At 35.4% G+C, this 19,790-nt stretch overlaps 1 protein-coding gene across 7 annotated transcripts; it reads left to right on the plus strand.

Moving 5' to 3' along the window:
• The first annotated feature begins 12,668 nt into the window (after nt 1-12,668).
• LOC119996198 (2-methoxy-6-polyprenyl-1,4-benzoquinol methylase, mitochondrial-like) lies at nt 12,669-19,470 on the plus strand. Of its 7 annotated transcripts, none has more exons than XM_038842746.1 (9): nt 12,669-12,809; nt 13,049-13,144; nt 13,402-13,554; nt 13,643-13,704; nt 14,606-14,758; nt 14,928-15,072; nt 17,783-17,854; nt 18,201-18,309; nt 19,109-19,470. In XM_038842746.1, the coding sequence occupies exons 2-9, from the start codon at nt 13,107-13,109 to the stop codon at nt 19,226-19,228; spliced, it is 852 nt and encodes a 283-aa protein (XP_038698674.1). In that variant the 5' UTR covers nt 12,669-12,809; nt 13,049-13,106; the 3' UTR covers nt 19,229-19,470. The 7 variants fall into 7 exon arrangements, with proteins under 7 accessions (XP_038698674.1, XP_038698672.1, XP_038698675.1 ...); XM_038842744.1 differs by having other exon boundaries at nt 13,428-13,554; XM_038842747.1 differs by lacking the exon at nt 12,669-12,809 and having other exon boundaries at nt 12,818-13,144.
• The last annotated feature ends 320 nt before the right edge of the window (nt 19,471-19,790 follow it).

The raw sequence follows: 19,790 nt of genomic DNA on the forward strand, positions 1-19,790 counted from the left end.
ATCATCTAGTGGGTCCGCTACATTGAATCTGTTGCAAAGATTGACTGGATCCAAATTGGTCCCTTCCATTCCTTCACGTAGTATTCTAGCACTTGTTGGTGAAAACTCTAATGCTCGAATCACTGAAATTCAGACATTGAACGACATTGGTGTATACCATATTGACATACAATTTAAATATAATGCATCAATTTAATGCCACACTTAGTTCTAAACTCTTTGTCTAGATCGTCAAGATCCTTCACCCTTGCCAGCCCCTTCTCAGCATCTGCAAACTGCGTGGTGATCTTGAGAGCTTTCTCTAGAGTATCCAACTTAGCCATCTTGGTCACATGGAATGCTTGCTCCTCACTGATTTGCTTGATTGATTCCAATCTAGTCTTTGATGATTCTCTTCGAGCATTGACAGTGGATGAGAGCTTTTCACTTGCAGCCGAGGAGGCTTGAGAGCCAATTCCCATGACAAGGCGGCGTTTCTCCTTTGCCGCTTTCCTCCCTAATAGTCTAATGATGGCTAGCTCGTGAAAGATGTGCACCCTTTCATTGTTTCTGACAGTGTTAATGAGTGATTCAGATGTTGGTGTGGCATCAATTGTAGGATCAATGGCAGGGCTGTAAGAATCAGGATCATCATCGAGCCCCGGTGAGGATGATGCAGAGACATTGGGAAATGGCAATCCATGAGAACTGTTCGAAATCCTTGATCGATTATTGCCACCTCTGCCTCCCTGGCCAGCATCCCTTGCCTCTTTCTCATCTGTAGAAATATGTCATTTTGAGCATGTACAAAGTAGCTCCCAACAGTGTATGAGTTTGAAATCTCTTCCATGGTCTTTTTTGAAGACCATTAGGGCAGCTACCCACTGCAGGAAAAAAACAGAAATTATTAAGTATGTACTATACCATACCTACTATAATGATCATACACAGAATAAAATAGTTTCAATCAAGAAAAAGACAATTTAACCTCGTCATTTGGATTAGTCCCACTTGCCCTAACTCTTTGAACCCTCTTCACGATGGCCCTCCACTTTGAAATATCTACTTGAATCATATACTTGAATCATAGCCCATCTATTCTCGCATGCTCTCTGAGCACGTTTTGTCCCTGGCATTCGCAATTTGAATTCATTCCATATGCTCAACCATAACACATTATGAGCTTGTCCATTTTCAATAATCTGGTCCTCTGATATTCTGACCCATGATTGACAAGTTCGACATCCTCAGTCACCTTCCAATTAGGAGATTTTCGATTGGTCCCCTATATTGATCTTTATCCGATTTGTGAGAAGGGCATTCGAGAATCAACATTTTCGTGAAACTGTCATGCCGCATTTGATTGCATTAGCTTCATCGATGGCTGTTGTTAGGCACTAAATTGCTGTTGAAAGAAGGATGCAAAGGCAGCTGCTTGCGCGACATTATTGGCGGCAGGGCGAATGTCAAATCAGTGGACCATTGCATTGGATTGACCCTTGGGTGCTGACTGACATCGTCAAGATCAGTGTTCAGCGATGCATGCTGGTGTAAGGGAGAGTTGGGATCCATTCCTCGATTTTGTGTAAGATGGACATCAAAAAGTATACATAGACAAGTAGCAAGGAATCAGAAGTTCAACTACTTAGAACCAAGTGCAATTATTCATCTAAACTGAGTTTATAATGAGTTAAGTATACATAAACAAGTAGTCAGGAATCATAAGTTCAAATACCACTTCAGCAACTTAAACAGGTAAAACCAACTGCAATCATGTGTCTACACTGAGTTTATAATGAGTAAAGTATACATAAACAAGTAGTCAGGAATCATAAGTTCAAATACTGGTTCAGCAACGTAAAAAAAGTAGAACCAAGTGCAACCATGTGTCTAAACTGAGTTTATTAATGACACCCTATACTCTTCCTGAAAAACAGAAACCGTAATTGGAAAGTGACAGAGGGTGTCGCAAGAAGAACATCCGTAGGGAAAGATCCAACTAATAAGATACAAAACAAAAACCAACACAAAACAACCAAAAACAATACACAAGAATCGAAACACTCTAAACAACCAAAACACAAAACACTCTCAAATCTAGCTAAACTAAAGAATCCCTATGGAAAGATGGGTCTCTGATCCAGCTAATTTGGTACAAAACAAGAATTTAAATGAAAGATCTTACCGATTATGAAGAAGATGCTAGAATCGACACACTCTTGCTCTTCTCTATAGTTTGGCAAGAAGAACAACCGTAGATAAATATGGGTCTCAAATCTAGAATTGCGTAAAAAACCAGAATTGAAATCGAAGATACTCACTTGATGAAGAAGGCACAAAGAATCAAAGTCGTGAGATGGGTTTCTTGTTCGCGCACAGCCGAAAAGATCGAGAGGAGACGCACGTGATGCTTCTCTATTGTTCTAGGGTTCTTGTAGTACCCGGTTTTCGTCCGGCTAAAAAAAAAATACAAAATACAAAATACAAAAAATAATGATAATAATAATATATATATATATATCATATAAAAAATAAAAATATATATATAAGAAAAAAGTAGCCGAAAGTAAAAAGAGAAAGGAGAAAAAGGAGAAGAAAAAGAGAAAAGAAAGAAAGAGAAAGAAGAAAAAGAGAAAAAAAAGTTTTTGGGGGAGAAAAGAAGAATAGAAGAAGGGAACGAAGACAGAGGAAGGAAGTGGGAGAAAAACGTGGGAGGAAAAAGAGAGAAGACCCGCCGCGGATCAAGAAGAGAGGAGCAAAATCGGAAAAGGTAGCCATATGCTTTGATTTACTTCCCTACCATTTTCTTGATTCCACTTTTCTTGTGAGCTTATGGTTCTATTTCAGAGCAGTAGGATGCGGGTTCTAGTTTTGCCTCTGGTTTTAATCTTCTAAAAGATGCATTTGTTGTTATTTAGATTTGGTGTTATCTTATGTATGTGTTTTTGATGCCCTGTTTCCTATTTCTCTGGATTCACATTCGTACTCGATGCTCCATGCTATTGTGATTCTGTTCTTTTTCTGATTTGTTCTTAGATCCATTTTCTGGACCCATATTCTTAGATCCATGCCTCGGTTCCCATTTTGAGACTCTATGTTTGGATTTGCCTCCTGTATTCCGTGTAAGCATATATTGATCTCTGCATATATATGTGTTTACATGGATGTGTATATATATGTATAGCGTATGTATATATAGGTGTGCAGTGTGTGTGTATATATATATGCAGTGGGCGTGTGTATATGTGTGCATTGTGTGTGTGTGCATATATATATATAGTGCGTGCATATATATATGTACAGTGTGTATGTGTGTGTGTATATATATATATATATATATATATATATATATTCTATATCTGTGTTTGTATGTATACATCCCGTTTTGTATATTTGTATAGGTGTATTTGAATATATGTGTTTGTATATGTGTGCTTATAATGTATATGGACTTGATTTGATTTGAGTTTCTATGGCATTTGAGCACAATTTTAACCCATTTTTGTGTTTGATGTCGGGCTTGGACTGAGTGGATCACATGGGTCAAGAGGTAATTTAGAGGACTTGGGCTGAAAAGCTTACTTGGAGATTGGACCGGGCTTTGTGGTCATATTTGTATTTGTATTTTTATTATTTATTATTTTGTATATATTTTTATCTTATTTTTATTTGGCATGTATATTCTTGTAAATGTAAACCATGTAATAGGGTAGTGGAAATAATGGAAAGTAGTGTAAGTAGTGTAGTTTAGTTTGTTGCATAAATGTGATTAGTATGCATGTTTAGGGGTTTAGTTTTGCCAAGCCATCAATTCAATAACCGCATCTCTACCAAATTTTCATATAAATAAATTAATAGATAATACATTAAAGTCAAATAGGAGGAGGACTTGATAAAATTCAGCTCCTGCCTAGACTTTAATTGTGTTATTTTCATTCACATTAATTTATTAGATATCTCAATTAAAGTCAAATTCAGCTCCTGTCTAGACTTTAATTATGTTATTTTCACTCATATTAATTTATTAGATACTTACAATAAAGTCAAATAGGAGGAGGACTTGATAAAATTCAGCTCCTGCCTAGATTTTAATTGTATTATCTTTATTTAAATAAATGATAAATTAATTTATTAGATACGTGAATTAAAGTTCTTTAGGAGGAGGACTTGATAAAATTCAGCTCTTGCCTAGCTTTAATTACGTTATCTTTTAAAATCAAAAACATCACAAACAAATTTTTTAAGAAAAAGCATACATATCAATCAAGGTAACCTTTTAGGGAGTTGTGGGGTGCCTAACACCTTCCCCACACTCAATAGACCCCCTTACCCATTTTCTGGTTCGTAGATCACATGTTTAGTGTCCAATTGCACTTATATCAATTGGTGGCGACTCTAAACAATTTTCTAAATCATTTTTCATCCTTTTATCGCCGATCCGCGTCGTGACCCTGGTTGCGACAACTGGCGACTCTGCTGGGGACATTGGTTTTTATACCAAAGGGGTTGAGCCTGTATGATTGATTTTTGTGCTTTTCTTGTATAGTTTTTATGTTAGTTCTATTTGTATTTGTATATTAAATTTGAAGAATTTGATGGATTTGTTCAATGTTGTAGATATCTTCCTCAGAAACGGGCTTTGTGGAATTTGAATGTTAGGGATATTGATTTGTATGCCCCCACACACACATTCACTTATCACTGCACACACATAACCCTATACCCGAGTTGCTTAGTGATTAGTGAAGGTTGACCTACCACTTTCATGGGATTCACTTCCCTGTATGGGTGGAGAAAGACACATTCCTGGATTGACGTCCTCTTATAACATTAAGGGATGGGCTTTTGTGATCCAATGGAGCAAAAGCCACCTGATCCAGAGACCTCGTGATTAGTTAGTTAAACCAACCATATGCACCATAGATAAACCATAGCCATGGTTCTAAACCTCCAGAAATTTTTAGGCGGTATTACCCATTTTAGGAACAAAGGGGCATCCCTATCCCTAACTATTTATTTTCACATATTGTGTAATTTTCCTGTACATTTAAATACCTTTACCTTTACCCATCACTTACATGTTCATATACATTGGATGCATTAGTTAGATTACCCCTGTATAGATACATTCAATCACACATATTCATCTTTCATACCCTTGCCATGAATATATTAGCCTAGGTTGTACATATGTGCATACTTGTTAATCATCCATACATATCCATACATATGTGCACACTTGTTATTAGTCCATACATGTTCATATATACTTGTACACTTGTTAATTATCCTTACATATCCATATATACTTATACATCTGTTATTCATTCATACATGTTCATATATACTTGTATATGTCCATATATACTTGCATAATTGTTAATCACCCATACATGTTCATACACATCTTACACTTGTTCTTTTAATACTCATGCGTTCACTAGGCACATTCTTTGTAATTTGACAAACTAATAAGTCCACATAAAATGCACAGTCATGCATGAGCATAAATAATAAATTTGACTAACTAATAAAGGTTTTTCTCATCATTTAGGTGGTAAAAAGAAAAAAAAAGAAAGAAAAAAAAAGAAAAGAAAAGAAAAAAAAAACAAGAAAAAAAGAGAGAAAGGAAAACACCAATTCACTCATATCATTGCCATCCTTATCGTACAAGATTACAGTTGAATTGCTAAAACAATGAAGAATGAACAGTGAAGAGGACTTAGTCCAGAAGCAAAGTCAAAAAGTTACAGATTTGGAAGAGTAAATAGCCATGATAATCAGTCAAATGTCATAAAGTTGATCCCTTGGCTCTCGATAGTTTTGGAGATTTTCTAGGAAAAGTCAACTCGTCTGATACTGGGGCAGCTTTGAGGAAATTGACTCTTAATTTTCCTGTTGATCAAGTTGGAATGGATCAAGCTAAGGTAAATTTTGGGGAGTTATGTGAGCAGTTTAAGGAATTCCATGTTGCTATTGTGGAAGATGATCGAAACTTTGTTGTTAAGCCTTGCCATGTCGTCTAGGTTTTAAGCTCAGTAAATCAATTTGGAATTGTCAGTTTCTACCAACAGCCTTCAAGAGTAATATCCTTGTGCACTACCATTTGTGGTCTAGCTCACGACCGTTGATTGGGTTTTAGTAATGAGCATGTCTTTACTTTACTTTGATAAATTTCTATAGTACGGCTTTTGCATGTTCAATATTTCCATGTTCCCATGTTTCTGATGCCCTGTTACACTCATCATTCCCACATTTATTTGCCTTTATTTGTCCATCACTTGCAAATTCTAAATCTCTCACATTCCATTTTGACAGGATTGAAATTGATGATAATGAAGAAGATGAACCTAATGAACTAGATTTTGGGGCACCCATTAACAATGTTGAATCTGACTTGAACATTGAGGATAAATCTGAGATGTCGCCAGAAGTGTTGAGACAAGTTAACCAAGAAGGAAAGATAATTCAATCACGCAAGTAAATGACTGAAGTTGTTAATTTGGGAGCTGAAGATTAGAAAAGAAGTTAGAATTGGTGCAGCCTTTGAAGGAGAGGATAGAAAGAGATTGATAGAGTTGTTGCATGAATACCAAGAAGAAAATACCAGGATGTATTTGCATGGTCTTATCAGGACATGCACGGTCTTGATACAAGTATTGTTGTCCACAAGCCATTGATTCCAGAATGTACCCCAAAGAAACAAAAAGTTAAGGAGATTGAAGGCAGATATACTTTTGAAAATAAGAGATGAAGTGAAGAAACAGTTTGATGTTGTTTTTTTTAGCGGTGGCTAGATACCCTGAATGGATGGCAAATATTGTACCTGTTCCTAAGAAGGATGGTAAGGTTCGGATATGTGTCGATTATAGAGATCTCAATCGTGCAAGCCCGAAGGATAATTTTTTCTCTTCCCCATATCAATGTTTTGGTGGATAATACAGCTAGACATTCTACTTTCTCTTTCATGGATGGATTTTCGGGTTACAATCAGATCAAGATGGCACCAGAGGATCAGGAGAAAACTACTTTCAACACTTTATGGGGTACCTTTTGTTACAAAGTCATGCCATTTGGTCTCAAAAATGCTGGAGCTACTTATCAGCGAGCCATGGTCACTCTGTTTCATCATATGATGCATAAAGAGATTGAGGTGTATGTGGATGACATGATTGCTAAGCCAAGTGAGGATGAATATCACATGATTAACTTGGAAAAGTTTGTTCAAAAGGTTGAGAAGACACTAGTTGAAGTTGAACCCCTCAAAATGCACATTCGGGACAATTTCAAGGAAGTTGTTAAGTTTTATTGGTAGGAAAAAAAAAAAAAAAAAAAAACCGCTAGAGTGAAAACCCGAAAGGGTACTCTAGGCAAAATTAGGAATATACAAAAAAAAAAAAAAACCGCTAGAGTTAAAACCCGCAAGGGCGCTCTAGGCAAAAATAGGGGTAAAAAAAAAAAAAATTCTGCTTAAGTGAAAAAACCCTCACAGGCGTTTCAATTTGGGCTGCAAGTTCAAATTTCAGATTGTTTGAAGAAGGATGGTTGGATTACGAGTTTGTTGAATTGATGAGTGGTGCCTGAGTTGGCTGTTAACTTGTCTCACATTGACATAGGTGGGAGTGCAAAATTAATTTCGTAATTAAAGGGTTGGAGATCAGTTAATTGGACATGTACCCAAAACTGGGGCAGATTTTGGGGTGCTTTTGATACCATCAGATATTTTACCTTGCTAAGGTGTTAGTCTGTTACATAGAAGAAGAAGTTTGTTGGCAGAAATGGAAGGTTCAGAGATAACCTCATACAAGTCAGATTTGATTATTGTTAATTGGGTGCACACCAAAATTGGGGCAATTTTGGTGCAATCTTTGAATTATCACATATTTCATCTTGAATAAGCTCGGTTTGTCCTTTCTGCCTTTGATTTCTCTACTTTCTTGTACATATTTCATTTTAAAATATTTTATTACCACCTATCCTTTTCAATAAAAATTGTGAGGAAATTCATTTCTTCAATTTTGTTGCTTGTAGTCTCCTTTTACATATCTCCATTCAATTCTCATTTCATACTCCAAAAAACAAATTGTGAGGAAATTCATTTCTTCGGTTTTGTCACTTGTGGCATCTTTTACATATCTCCATTCAATTCTCATTTCATACTCCAAAAAACAAATTGTGAGGAAATTCATTTCTTCGGTTTTGTCACTTGTGGCATCTTTTTCCATATCCCAATTCAATTCTCATCTCATACTCCAAAAACAAATTATTATCATTTGCTTTCAATAATTGACAAGCATGGCTGTACTTTTGAATTTATCACTGACAAAGTTTTGACAGAAAATATAATGAGTGCATCAGGACAATACTTTTGATAGGAAGTTGATGGATTTTGGCATCCTAAGCTGGAAAGGATCTGAGTGAAAAGCCTGAAGCTGAAGCAGGTGTTAGCAGGAAAAAGAAGCTCACATTCCTAAGCCGTGCAAAAAAAAAAAAAAAAAAAAGATTTGAATAAGGAAATTCAGATAAATGGGTAGCTTTGAATTCAGATGCGTACGAACATGTAAATTTCAGGGAAAATGAATTGATTATGGGAATGCACATTGGAAAAGGAAAAGAGATAGCTCAAGAGCTGGGATCCAGAACGGAAAAAGGCCTTCACTAATCAGATTAGAGAAGATACATTGAAAGCTCAGTGAGTCAGAAAGTCAACCCTGACAGAGAAACAAATTTGGTTTAGCAATTCGTAATTGTGCGCTTGTTGGAGGATGGCAAAACCATGAGAAAACATGCATCCATTCATTCATGAGACATTCATAATTGAGCAAAATAGGTCAGTGCATGCATCATCACTGCATAAATAAAAAATTTTCAGCCAAGCCGGGAATGGCTACAGTGATCCCGAGCACCTTTTTCTCAATAAAAAAAAATTTTAAAAATCAAAAAAATCTTTTCCAGCCAATTCGGGAATGGCTACAATGATCCCGAGCACCTTTTTCTCAAAAAAATAAAAAAAAAATCAAATCAAATATCAAAAAAAATCAAATCAAATCAAAAAAATCTTTTCCAGCCAAGTCGGGAATGGCTACAATGATCCCGAGCACCTTTTTCACAATAAAAAAAAATCAAAAATCAAAAATTTTCAGCCAAGCCGGGAATGGCTACAGTGATCCCGAGCACCTTTTCACCAAAAAAAAAAAAAAAAAAAAAAACATTGGCCAAGCCGGGAATGGCCTTGTGATCCCGTGACCCTTTATTTTCTTGCACAAACTTTTGACCAAGCCGGGAATGGCCACAATGATCCCGTGCATTTCAGTCCCGTACGAAACTCGGTTGACTACGCCTTTGTTTGCCTTTTATTTCATAAAAGACATCCAAAGGAGGGCAGCTGTAGTACCCGGTTTTCGTCCGGCCAAAAAAAAAATACAAAATACAAAAAATAATAATAATAATAATATATATATCATATAAAAAATAAAAATATATATATAAGAAAAAAGTAGCCGAAAGTAAAAAAGAGAAAGGAGAAAAAGGAGAAGAAAAAGAGAAAAGAAAGAAAGAGAAAGAAGAAAAAGAGAAAAAAAAGTTTTTGGGGGAGAAAAGAAGAATAGAAGAAGGGAACGAAGACAGAGGAAGGAAGTGGGAGAAAACCGTGGGAGGAAAAAGAGAGAAGACCCGCCGCGGATCGAGAAGAGAGGAGCAAAATCGGAAAAGGTAGCCATATGCTTTGATTTACTTCCCTACCATTTTCTTGATTCCACTTTTGTTGTGATACCGTAATCTCTCCGTGATCTCCGCATATACAAGAAGTCAACTAAATCTCTTGATTGTATTTACATTAGTTAGATTGATTTAGTTTCCTTATCATTGTGATATTATTACCAACTTTGTATTATACTCAATGGTGACTGTATCACTATATAATGTAACGTGTAGACTCAATGAAGGTAACACAGTTTTACACAACTTTTTTATCTAGCAACAGTGATCAATGATAATGCCAACTTCTTAGCTTGGTGTAGTATCCGGTTTTCGTCCGGCCAAAAAGAAAATACAAAATACAAAAAATAATAATAATAATAATAATAATATATATATATATCATATAAAAAATAAAAATATATATATAAGAAAAAAGTAGCCGAAAGTAAAAAGAGAAAGGAGAAAAAGGAGAAGAAAAAGAGAAAAGAAAGAAAGAGAAAGAAGAAGAAAAAAAGTTTTGGAGGAAAGAAGAATAGAAGGAGGACAAAGGAAGGAAGTGGAGAGAAAACCGTGGGAGGAAAAAGAGAGAAGACCCGCCGTCGGATCGAGAAGAGAGGAGCAAAATCGGAAAAGGTAGCCATATGCTTTGATTTACTTCTCTACCATTTTCTTGATTCCACTTTTGTTGTGAGCTTATGGTTCTATTTCAGAGCAGTAGGATGCGGGTTCTAGTTTTGTCTCTGGTTTTAATCTTCTAAAAGATGCATTTGTTGTTGTTTAGATTTGGTGCTATCTTATGTATGTGTTTTTGATGCCCTGTTTCCTATTTCTCTGGATTCACATTCGTACTCGATGCTCCATGCTATTGTGATTCTGTTCTTTTTCTGATTTGTTCTTAGATCCATTTTCTGGACCCATATTCTTAGATCCATGCCTCGGTTCCCATTTTGAGACTCTATGTTTGGATTTTGCCTCCTGTATTCCGTGTAAGCATATATTGATCTCTGCATATATATGTGTTTACATGGATGTGTATATATATGTATAGCGTATGTATATATAGGTGTGCAGTGTGTGTGTATATATATATGCAGTGGGCGTGTGTATATGTGTGCATTGTGTGTGTGTGCATATATATATATAGTGCGTGCATATATATATGTACAGTGTGTATGTGTGTGTATATATATATATATATATATATATATATATATATATATATATATATATATATATATATTCTATATCTGTGTTTGTATGTATACATCCCGTTTTGTATATTTATATAGGTGTATTTGTATATATGTGTTTGTATATGTGTGCTTATAATGTATATGGACTTGATTTGATTTGAGTTTCTATGGCATTTGAGCACAATTTTAACCCATTTTTGTGTTTGATGTCGGGCTTGGACTGAGTGGATCACATGGGTCAAGAGGTAATTTAAAGGACTTGGGCTGAAAAGTTTACTTGGAGATTGGACCGGGCTTTGTGGTCATATTTGTATTTGTATTTGAATTATTTATTATTTTGTATATATTTTTATCTTATTTTTATTTGGCATGTATATTCTTGTAAATGTAAACCATGTAATAGGGTAGTGGAAATAATGGAAAGTAGTGTAAGTAGTGTAGTTTAGTTTATTGCATATTTAATGTGATTAGTATGCATGTTTAGGGGTTTAGTTTTGCCAAGCCATCAATTCAATAACCGCATCTCTACCAAATTTTCATATAAATAAATTAATAGATAATACATTAAAGTCAAATAGGAGGAGGACTTGATAAAATTCAGCTCCTGTCTAGACTTTAATTGTGTTATTTTCATTCACATTAATTTATTAGATATCTCAATTAAAGTCAAATTCAGCTCTTGTCTAGACTTTAATTATGTTATTTTCACTCATATTAATTTATTAGATACTTACAATAAAGTCAAATAGGAGGAGGACTTGATAAAATTCAGCTCCTGCCTAGATTTTAATTGCATTATCTTTATTTAAATAAATGATAAATTAATTTATTAGATACGTGAATTAAAGTTCTTTAGGAGGAGGACTTGATAAAATTCAGCTCTTGCCTAGCTTTAACTGCGTTATCTTTTAAAATCAAAAACATCACAAACAAATTTTTTAAGAAAAAGCATACATATCAATCAAGGTAACCTTTTAGGGAGTTGTGGGGTGCCTAACACCTTCCCCACACTCAATAGACCCCCTTACCCATTTTCTGGTTCGTAGACCACATGTTTAGTGTCCAATTGCACCTATATCAATTGGTGGCGACTCTAAACAATTTTCTAAATCATTTTTCATCCTTTTAGATCCGCGTCGTGACCCTGGTTGCGACAGTTCTCAACAACAAAGGACAGGTGACCCATTTTGATTGGATTTTGATACAATTAATTGTTACTGTTCACAAACTATCGCATACTTCAGCTCTCAGGTTTGTCTAAAATTACCATTGTACACCAATACTTTTCAAGTATACAAAAGGTCCCATTGTGGGGGTACAGTGCTGAACTTTTCCAAAAAATGGGGTATCAAGTGTGATTTAGCACACTCACTGTGGGTGCTCTTATGTTTTAGTTGATAGTTAGGTTTGCACTCTATCCACTCCAAAAACACAACTCTCATGCATTGAAAATATTCGAATTTTCAAATCGATATTAGATACAATTTTATGGGTTTTTGAGTTCTCTTTCCAATGCCAAAAAAAATGTCTCAATTGAAACTTAAATGAGTGAGTTATCACTGTTTAATTACATTGACATCAGAAAACATATTAAACTGTTGGATAAGGGTTGAGAGTAGTATGGTGAATAAAAAAGTTATTTTAAATAACTTGTTCTTAATGAAAAAATTTTATTCTGGATCTTATGAGTTAAAAAAAATTAAAATGTATCTATTGGAATGAAAATTTGATTTGAAAAACCTATTACTAATTAATCCATTTTTTTTTATCCTAGCTCACTCTTGGTTGGTCAAAATACAAACAACTTCCAAAGAGACCTAATTTTTCTTTTTCGGTTATTCTTGTTCGGCTTCGTAGGGTTATTACTGGCTTGGCCAGCTGGCAGTGGACCGCATGCAAAGTAAAAATTGGTGATTTGCTGTTCCACCTTCTCGCCATGTATTCAATGCTTGCTCTCCGTCTTATGCACGCTTCATTTCATTTCCTTATTACTTATCTTAGAATTGACATTTCTCTGACGCGCCCACCAAGTGTTTGACGAAATTCCTACGCGGCTGTATATCAAATTTATTTAGTTTTTTCTATGCAATTTTTCATCAGTTCATCAGTATCGTGTAATCCTTCCAACGGCTTGTTCTTATAACTGCTTTGTTTTTGTTGATTTGTTTGTTATATAGCTATGGCGTTGAGATTGGCTGCCAGGAAGTTGAGGAGTGATGTCTCACCTATGCGTTCATGGGCTTCTCTACTTCATTCACATGCTACAAGCTTTGGTACGTCTCCAAAATCCTCCTATTTTTTGAGCTTTCATGTCTTAATTTTACTGATTATCTGATTAGGGTCAGTTGTTGTATCGTTTTCAACTGATGGTAAGCCTTTTCCATTTGCATAAAAGTGGTGCCTGCTATAAGAGTTGAAATTAGACTAACTATTGACTTACATAAGTTGTTTGTCTTGAGTATTTAACCAAGCAAAATACATATGTGCATCAAATATTACCTAGTAGTCTATTGTTTCATGATATTTGCAGGTTTATAAATGCAATTACATTTTCAGGGTATAGGGAAGTACGAGAAGAAGAGAAAAGTATGATGGTCAGTGATGTCTTCAGCAATGTCGCCTCAAACTATGATCTCATGAATGATTTGATGAGTGGAGGACTACATAGATTATGGAAGGACAGGTTATATTCTTTGGTTCCACTTTTAGATGACTATTCATATTCAGCAGATCTCTCTTTGGCTTATCATTCCTAACTGGAAACTTTTCAGGCTGGTTTCCAAGATGAATCCATTCCCAGGAATGAAACATCTTGACATGGCTGGCGGGACAGGTATGTAACCTTGCACAGTTATGTGTTATATTATTTTAGAAGCTAAATTTGGTGCAACATAAGTGTGGGAATAGCAAGATGTAAGAACATCGAAAGCAGTGTAAAGAAACAATCCAGTACTTCATTTGGTGCTGCTTTTAAAAACTCCCTTTTTTCTTGAATTTATCACTGTGTTAAACAGTCTACATGGTAAAATTATTCCAATGTAAAAATATAGTTTTTGAGTAATTTTTTATGGTCTGGTTCATTGCTTAGAACTTAGAAGTATAATAAAAGGTTCCAGAAACTGTGTGAAAAGAGAGAAATTTTTTGGGTGAGAATCAACAATAATTGCAAGATGGAAATGACTTATGCCAAAATCGTCTGCAAGCTATTTTGCACCACCCCATCTGCCATATAATGCAAAGCCAATTATATGCCTCTCCAACTGCAGTTCACTTCCGCGCGTGAAAAAGCTTATCTTTACATTTCACAATTTCCCACCTCTCGTTTTACAATAAAACAAACAGAATTCCCGTGAACAAATAGAATTTTGAAGGGGTGTTCTGTATTTGTAGGTGACTGCTGATGCTCACTTTAATTTTAAAACTATAATTCTCTTCACTGCAAAACTATAGTCCTGGAATTGCTGCTGAGGATGTTATCTTATGTGTTTTCATATTTGTATCAGTACATAATTGGCAAAATATAACATCTGTAATTTTGTGTCCTAACTAATTGGGAAGCATGTGATTCATGACACTTATTTGGAACATAGTGTTAGAAATTTCAAAGCAATATTGGCGTAGTGTAGACGATCAGAGTATGGAGTAATGCTATGTGAAACTTAGTTTAGCCACCCTTGATTGCTTTGGTATGTGAAACTGGATTTAGATCGGAGTTTAAAATATTTATGTTGCAGGGGATGTTGCTTTCAGGATCTTAGAAACCATAAACAGTATCAGACGTAGAGCAAGGCAGAGTACTTTTGATTTACAGGATGAAACTCGAATATACGTATGCGATATCAACCCAAACATGCTAAATGTTGGGAAAAACCGGGCTGTAGAGAGAGGTAAGACAAATGGAATAATCCTGACAGTGGATGTATCGTAGACTTTCCAGATGGAGGATTTATATGGCATGCGTGCTGGTTATTCTCTTACCGATATATACACACACACACACACACATATTTTCATGTCTCTTCTTTATTCACATTAATGTAATTATGCTACTTCTAGGTCTTGTGGAGGAGAGGTCCCTTACATGGGTTGAGGAGGATGCTGAAGCCTTGAGTTTCGAAGATTTGTCAATGGATGGCTATACTATTGCTTTTGGAATAAGGAATATGACACACATAGAAAAAGTTCTTGCTGAAGCTTATAGGTAGAATTTTAATTACCTGGCCTGATGTAGGGATTCTTATTAGAAGATGATTTCCTTTGAATTACGTTTTGTAGATATCCTTATTAGAAGAGGAATTCCTGTAAATTATGTTTTTTTAAGAGTGAAGGAATCCTTTGTGGAGAAGGTCTCCCTTTTAGTTAGGTCCTTTTTTTTTAAGTCATTATGTTGTTCCAGGTCAGTTAGGTTTAGAAATCCTAATGTTTTCTTAAACTAATGGTTTTAAACCTCTATTCAAAGACTTGCTTGCCTCAGAAATAAGGGGAGAGTTTATATGCAAAATTGTTATAGGAGAGGTTCATTTAAGAAAATATTCCTTACACATGCTCGGTGAGAGGCTAAGAAGAGAAGGCGAGTTTATCTAACCCTACCTTAGAGATTTAGGAGAATTTTTATTCAACTTAGAAGTTTTAAGTTTTTGTTTTGTTTGCCAAAAGTTCTGTCTCAGTTTGAAGAAATTTAGGAATTGAGAATTTCTGAGCTCGGATTTTTTATTTTGGGATTAATTTGGGGGTTACTGGTTAGGGTTCTGGTTCACTCAATCCTAAATAAAATTTACATTAGTAGTTTAAAAACTATATCAGTTCGTATCAGACCAGTTTTGAGCAGCCTACTACCTGTTTATGCCAATAAGTAGTGGTATAAATTACAGTTGTAACATCAACAAGATGACTAAACCTACTTCTGAGGGGGAGAGACAATCCTCCTAGCTTACACTGGAGTTCATGGCAGCATCTATTAATTACCTGGTAGCAAGACTGAATAATAATTCTTTGCGTGTAAATTATTATGGAGTAAAGTTTTTGGAAAGACTAAGGAAGAAGCCACTTTTATGAAAAAGGTGAATTTAGTTACAGTTGAAACTAATTTCATGAAAGTTGAGGAAGAAAAGATGTCTGTAAATAAGTTCCTACAGCATCATGTGCTCGACCTGATTCACTTGTTGTTCAATATGATAAATGAGAGAGTTCAAGTGAAAAAGAAGCTGAATTTCAACTGGCACAGGATAAGGAGCCTGAGATCATGTGTGAAACAGTAGAAGAACCATCATTACGGCCAGATATTGATGTTGAATCAACTCTAAATTTGCTTGATGAGGAAAATTTCTTCAAGAAAACAAGGCTGGAGAGGAAGCGTATTCTGTTGGGGTGGAATTTTTGGTGAAAGAAATTACTGGACAGCCTCTCACCATATCAATACACTTCAGAAAGAGTTCCATATCAGTCTGACAGAGATGAAAGAAGATGTTTTGATGACTGAATTGGTCAAACCAGAATTGTTGGCTACAACAGAATCTGATTTTAGATTAAGCTTACAAGAAAGTGTTGTTGAGTTATAGATGCTTAAGATGCACGGGCCTGGCTTCAAGCTGCAATCTGTCAATCAAGGGAACCTATAGAATTTATTGACTGTCATTCCAGTTGAGTTTATTGGCTCGAGGGAAATTATGGATAACAAACTACAATTTTTGCTACTAACACAAGAAGAAGCTTCACGATGTTCAACGTTATGAAGTTTCTGCTTGTGGGTTTTTGTTACTTCGACACTTCCTAATTCGAGGTCGAGTTCATTCCTACGGTTGAATTTGTGATGATGAGTTACTGGAATGAGCTACCCCACATCAACAACCGTTTCTCCGTTGACTCGTCGGAGTCGAGTTCTTGAGGGGGAAAAAAAATTGATCCAGGAATCCTTATTAAAGGAGGATTTCCTTTAAATTGCGCATTTCTAAGTTGAGGAATCCTTTGTGGAGACGGTTTCCCTTTTAGTTAGGTCTGTTTTTTTTAAGTCATTATGTTGTTCTAGGTCAGTCAGGTTGAATTCTAATGTTTCCTAAACCTTCTTGCGTGGCCACATGTACAACACAACATTCTCAGTTCTACTACTTTCATTTTTTGTATATGTTCTCTCTTTAACAGCCCAATATTATGTACATCTTTGTAGGCTGTATCGCAAACTTATAGAATTTACCCTATTCAGGCATACTTTTACCCTATTGGATACATCATACATATTCCCCAATGTTTGCATCATTATACTCAGATATCTCGGCTGATCGTGGTTCAACCTGAAGCATCCACTTTATGTTATTTTTTTACCCTTTTTTTCCATATTATACTGATCCACGTTATGAAGTGAGAAGAATTGCGTGGCACTCTCTGTCTTTTATCTTACATTTTCAGTCAGACTTTTGTGAAGCAGTTAGGCTTAGTGCAGCTTATTAGTATCTTTAACTTTTGGATATTTTCTCTCATGAATGTTCATTCTTTACCTTCGTTTGTTTAACTGTTCATGCTAAGCTTTCTATTTCACAGGTTTACATTTAACCATCTCAAAATATATCGGGTACATCTTAGTCGTCATCATGCATATTTCAATTGAGTTATTTTAAATGAATTCTGGTTCTTTTCTTTCTGAAGCCCATCTATTTGATGTTCCCTTTTCTTTTTTCCTATCATATACTGCACTAGGGACTGTCATTACACCGACCTACTTATTGGTCCATGTCATAAAGTGAGAAGCATTGCATGACACTCTCAGGCCAACTTATGAGTTGTGGATAAACTCAGAACATTAATTACCAAAACCTAAAACCGTCCTTAGCTTTCTCCTTGGTATCTAATACTTTATGATGTTTTCTCTTGTACATTTCCATACTTATTATGATAGCTTCAATGGTTTTATTGGATAGGGTGCTAAAAAGAGGAGGAAGATTCCTTTGCCTGGAACTGAGCCATGTCGAAGTTCCTGTATTTAAGGATTTGTGAGTATCTTGCATTCTCATCTGCTGGTATATGATGGTGCACACTAATTTTTTTTTTTAAGAATCAATATTAATATTATTATAAAGCTGAAATTTTGTTATTTCATGGTCAGCTAAATTTTGATTCCCTGATATATATCAGCTAGTCAAAACCTATTAGGAGATTATATGATAACTAACCTGGCTTCCATTTCCAAAAAATTATCGTCATTCAGCAACGAATAAGCCATTCCTACTACTGAAAAATATTCTAAGTGGAATCTAGCTGTCTTTCGTTTTCATTTATTTCTGTCCTTTATAACTTCCATTTAGCTTTTGCTTGAGGGTTTCCTGTTCTTTTGTGTAGGTACGATCATTATTCATTTTCAATAATTCCAGCTGTAGGAGAGCTTATTGCAGGTGATCGGGAATCTTATCAGTACTTAGTTGAAAGTATCCATCGTTTTCCTTCTCAGGTATATTTTTTCTTAGCCAACCCAAAACTTTTGGGATAATGACTTTGATGATGATGATAATGATGTGGTCTTACTAAAGCAGATTATTCAATCACGTTCTGCAATTACCTGAACTTGGCGTCTTGCTTGGGCTGCAGCCTCCCTCCTGTTGGCTAAGGCTTTAGGGAGATAAAGATATAGAAGAGTTAGGGGCTTAGGCAATAATCTTGGTCCTTTATTTAGGCTCTGTGAAGTCATCTATTATCCTTTCTTTGCGTAATGCTTCTTAATATATGCTGTTTTGTTGAGGGAAAAGAGAAACAAAAAGAATTATGAAGAGCCTCTCTGCACGCATATCCTTGTGATTGTTTTCTTTTCTTTTCTTTTTCCTCTAGTTTTTCTTACAAAAAGAGCCGCCTCTGCAAATCCTTGTGATTGTTCTCTTTTCCTTTTCTTTTTTTTTTCCCTAGTTTTTTCCTATAGCTGGCTGCATTTCATCATTATTAGTAATCAAGGACTTCAAAGATGAAGTTATCTCCAATTGTTAAGTTGATAAAGTAGCAGTTCCTATTTTTCTTCATTATGTTTGTCAAAAAAATGTTAGTGTGGGTTTAATGCTAATGTGTACGCAATACTTATTTGAAGATGCATAGACATTATATAAATGTAGAAGATATACAAGCTCTTAGAATTTGCTGTATTTATGCTTTAGGCTTTACTCAGAGGTAAGTAATATATTTATAGTCATGGTAAACGTGGTTTTGTCGCATTGGGAGGTGATATATCGATTGCTTCCCCTGCAATTAAATTCTGGTTCCAGGATTCTAAGTTCGTAAAGCGGAAGAGTACTAGAACTGACTCAGACTTCTGTATACAAGTATGTACACATTTTGCAACTTTTTTTATTATTGATGAATGCAGGAGAAATTTGCTTCAATGATTGCAGAAGCAGGGTTTCAGAAAGTCGAATATGAAAATCTTGTTGGGGGAGTGGTTGCCATTCATTCAGGGTTGAAAATTTGAAGATAAGCTTGTGAGTTCGAGGTCTCTGTTTTCATCGGTGGCCGGTTGCCACCAAAGATTTTGTATTTTGTAGTTGAGCTTACTGTTCTCTTTCTTAGATTTGCTAAATACTAATAAACTTTTTGCTATCAGTAAGTATCTGTTGACGTGGTTTTGTTTTTTGGTTTTCCTCTGTTTCATTTTGTAACCAAGGTAGAAGAGCACAAATGAGAGGGAATGGAATAGTGGACACAGAGGCAGAAATGATTTGTTTGAGTTTGGTTTGGTTTGGTGTATTATTGAGGAAAGCTTTCTCTGTTAAAATTTTGGGTTTCTCAGAATCAATCAACTAGAATAATAGATTAATGGGAAATTTTGTGTCCGCTTGGGAGTGTTGTGAGGTGAGGTGAGGTGTTGCGAGGTAAAAAACTGTGGTGTTACGAGGTGAGTTCTGCTTACAAAAAGCGTTTGACGTGTCACAAAAAACTGTGGTGTTGTAA

This window comes from Tripterygium wilfordii, chromosome 4, assembly GCF_013401445.1.
Source record: "Tripterygium wilfordii isolate XIE 37 chromosome 4, ASM1340144v1, whole genome shotgun sequence".
In the NCBI taxonomy this organism is placed as follows: Eukaryota; Viridiplantae; Streptophyta; class Magnoliopsida; order Celastrales; family Celastraceae; genus Tripterygium; species Tripterygium wilfordii.

Coding starts and splice junctions, on each gene's coding strand:
- LOC119996198 (XM_038842744.1), top strand. CDS start 13,051: ATGGCGTTGAGATTGGCTGCCAGGAAGTTGAGGAGTGATGTCTCACCT. Junction 13,145..13,427: donor TTCACATGCTACAAGCTTTG/GTACGTCTCCAA, acceptor TTACATTTTCAG/GGTATAGGGAAGTACGAGAA. Junction 15,073..17,782: donor GTTCTTGCTGAAGCTTATAG/GTAGAATTTTAA, acceptor TTTATTGGATAG/GGTGCTAAAAAGAGGAGGAA.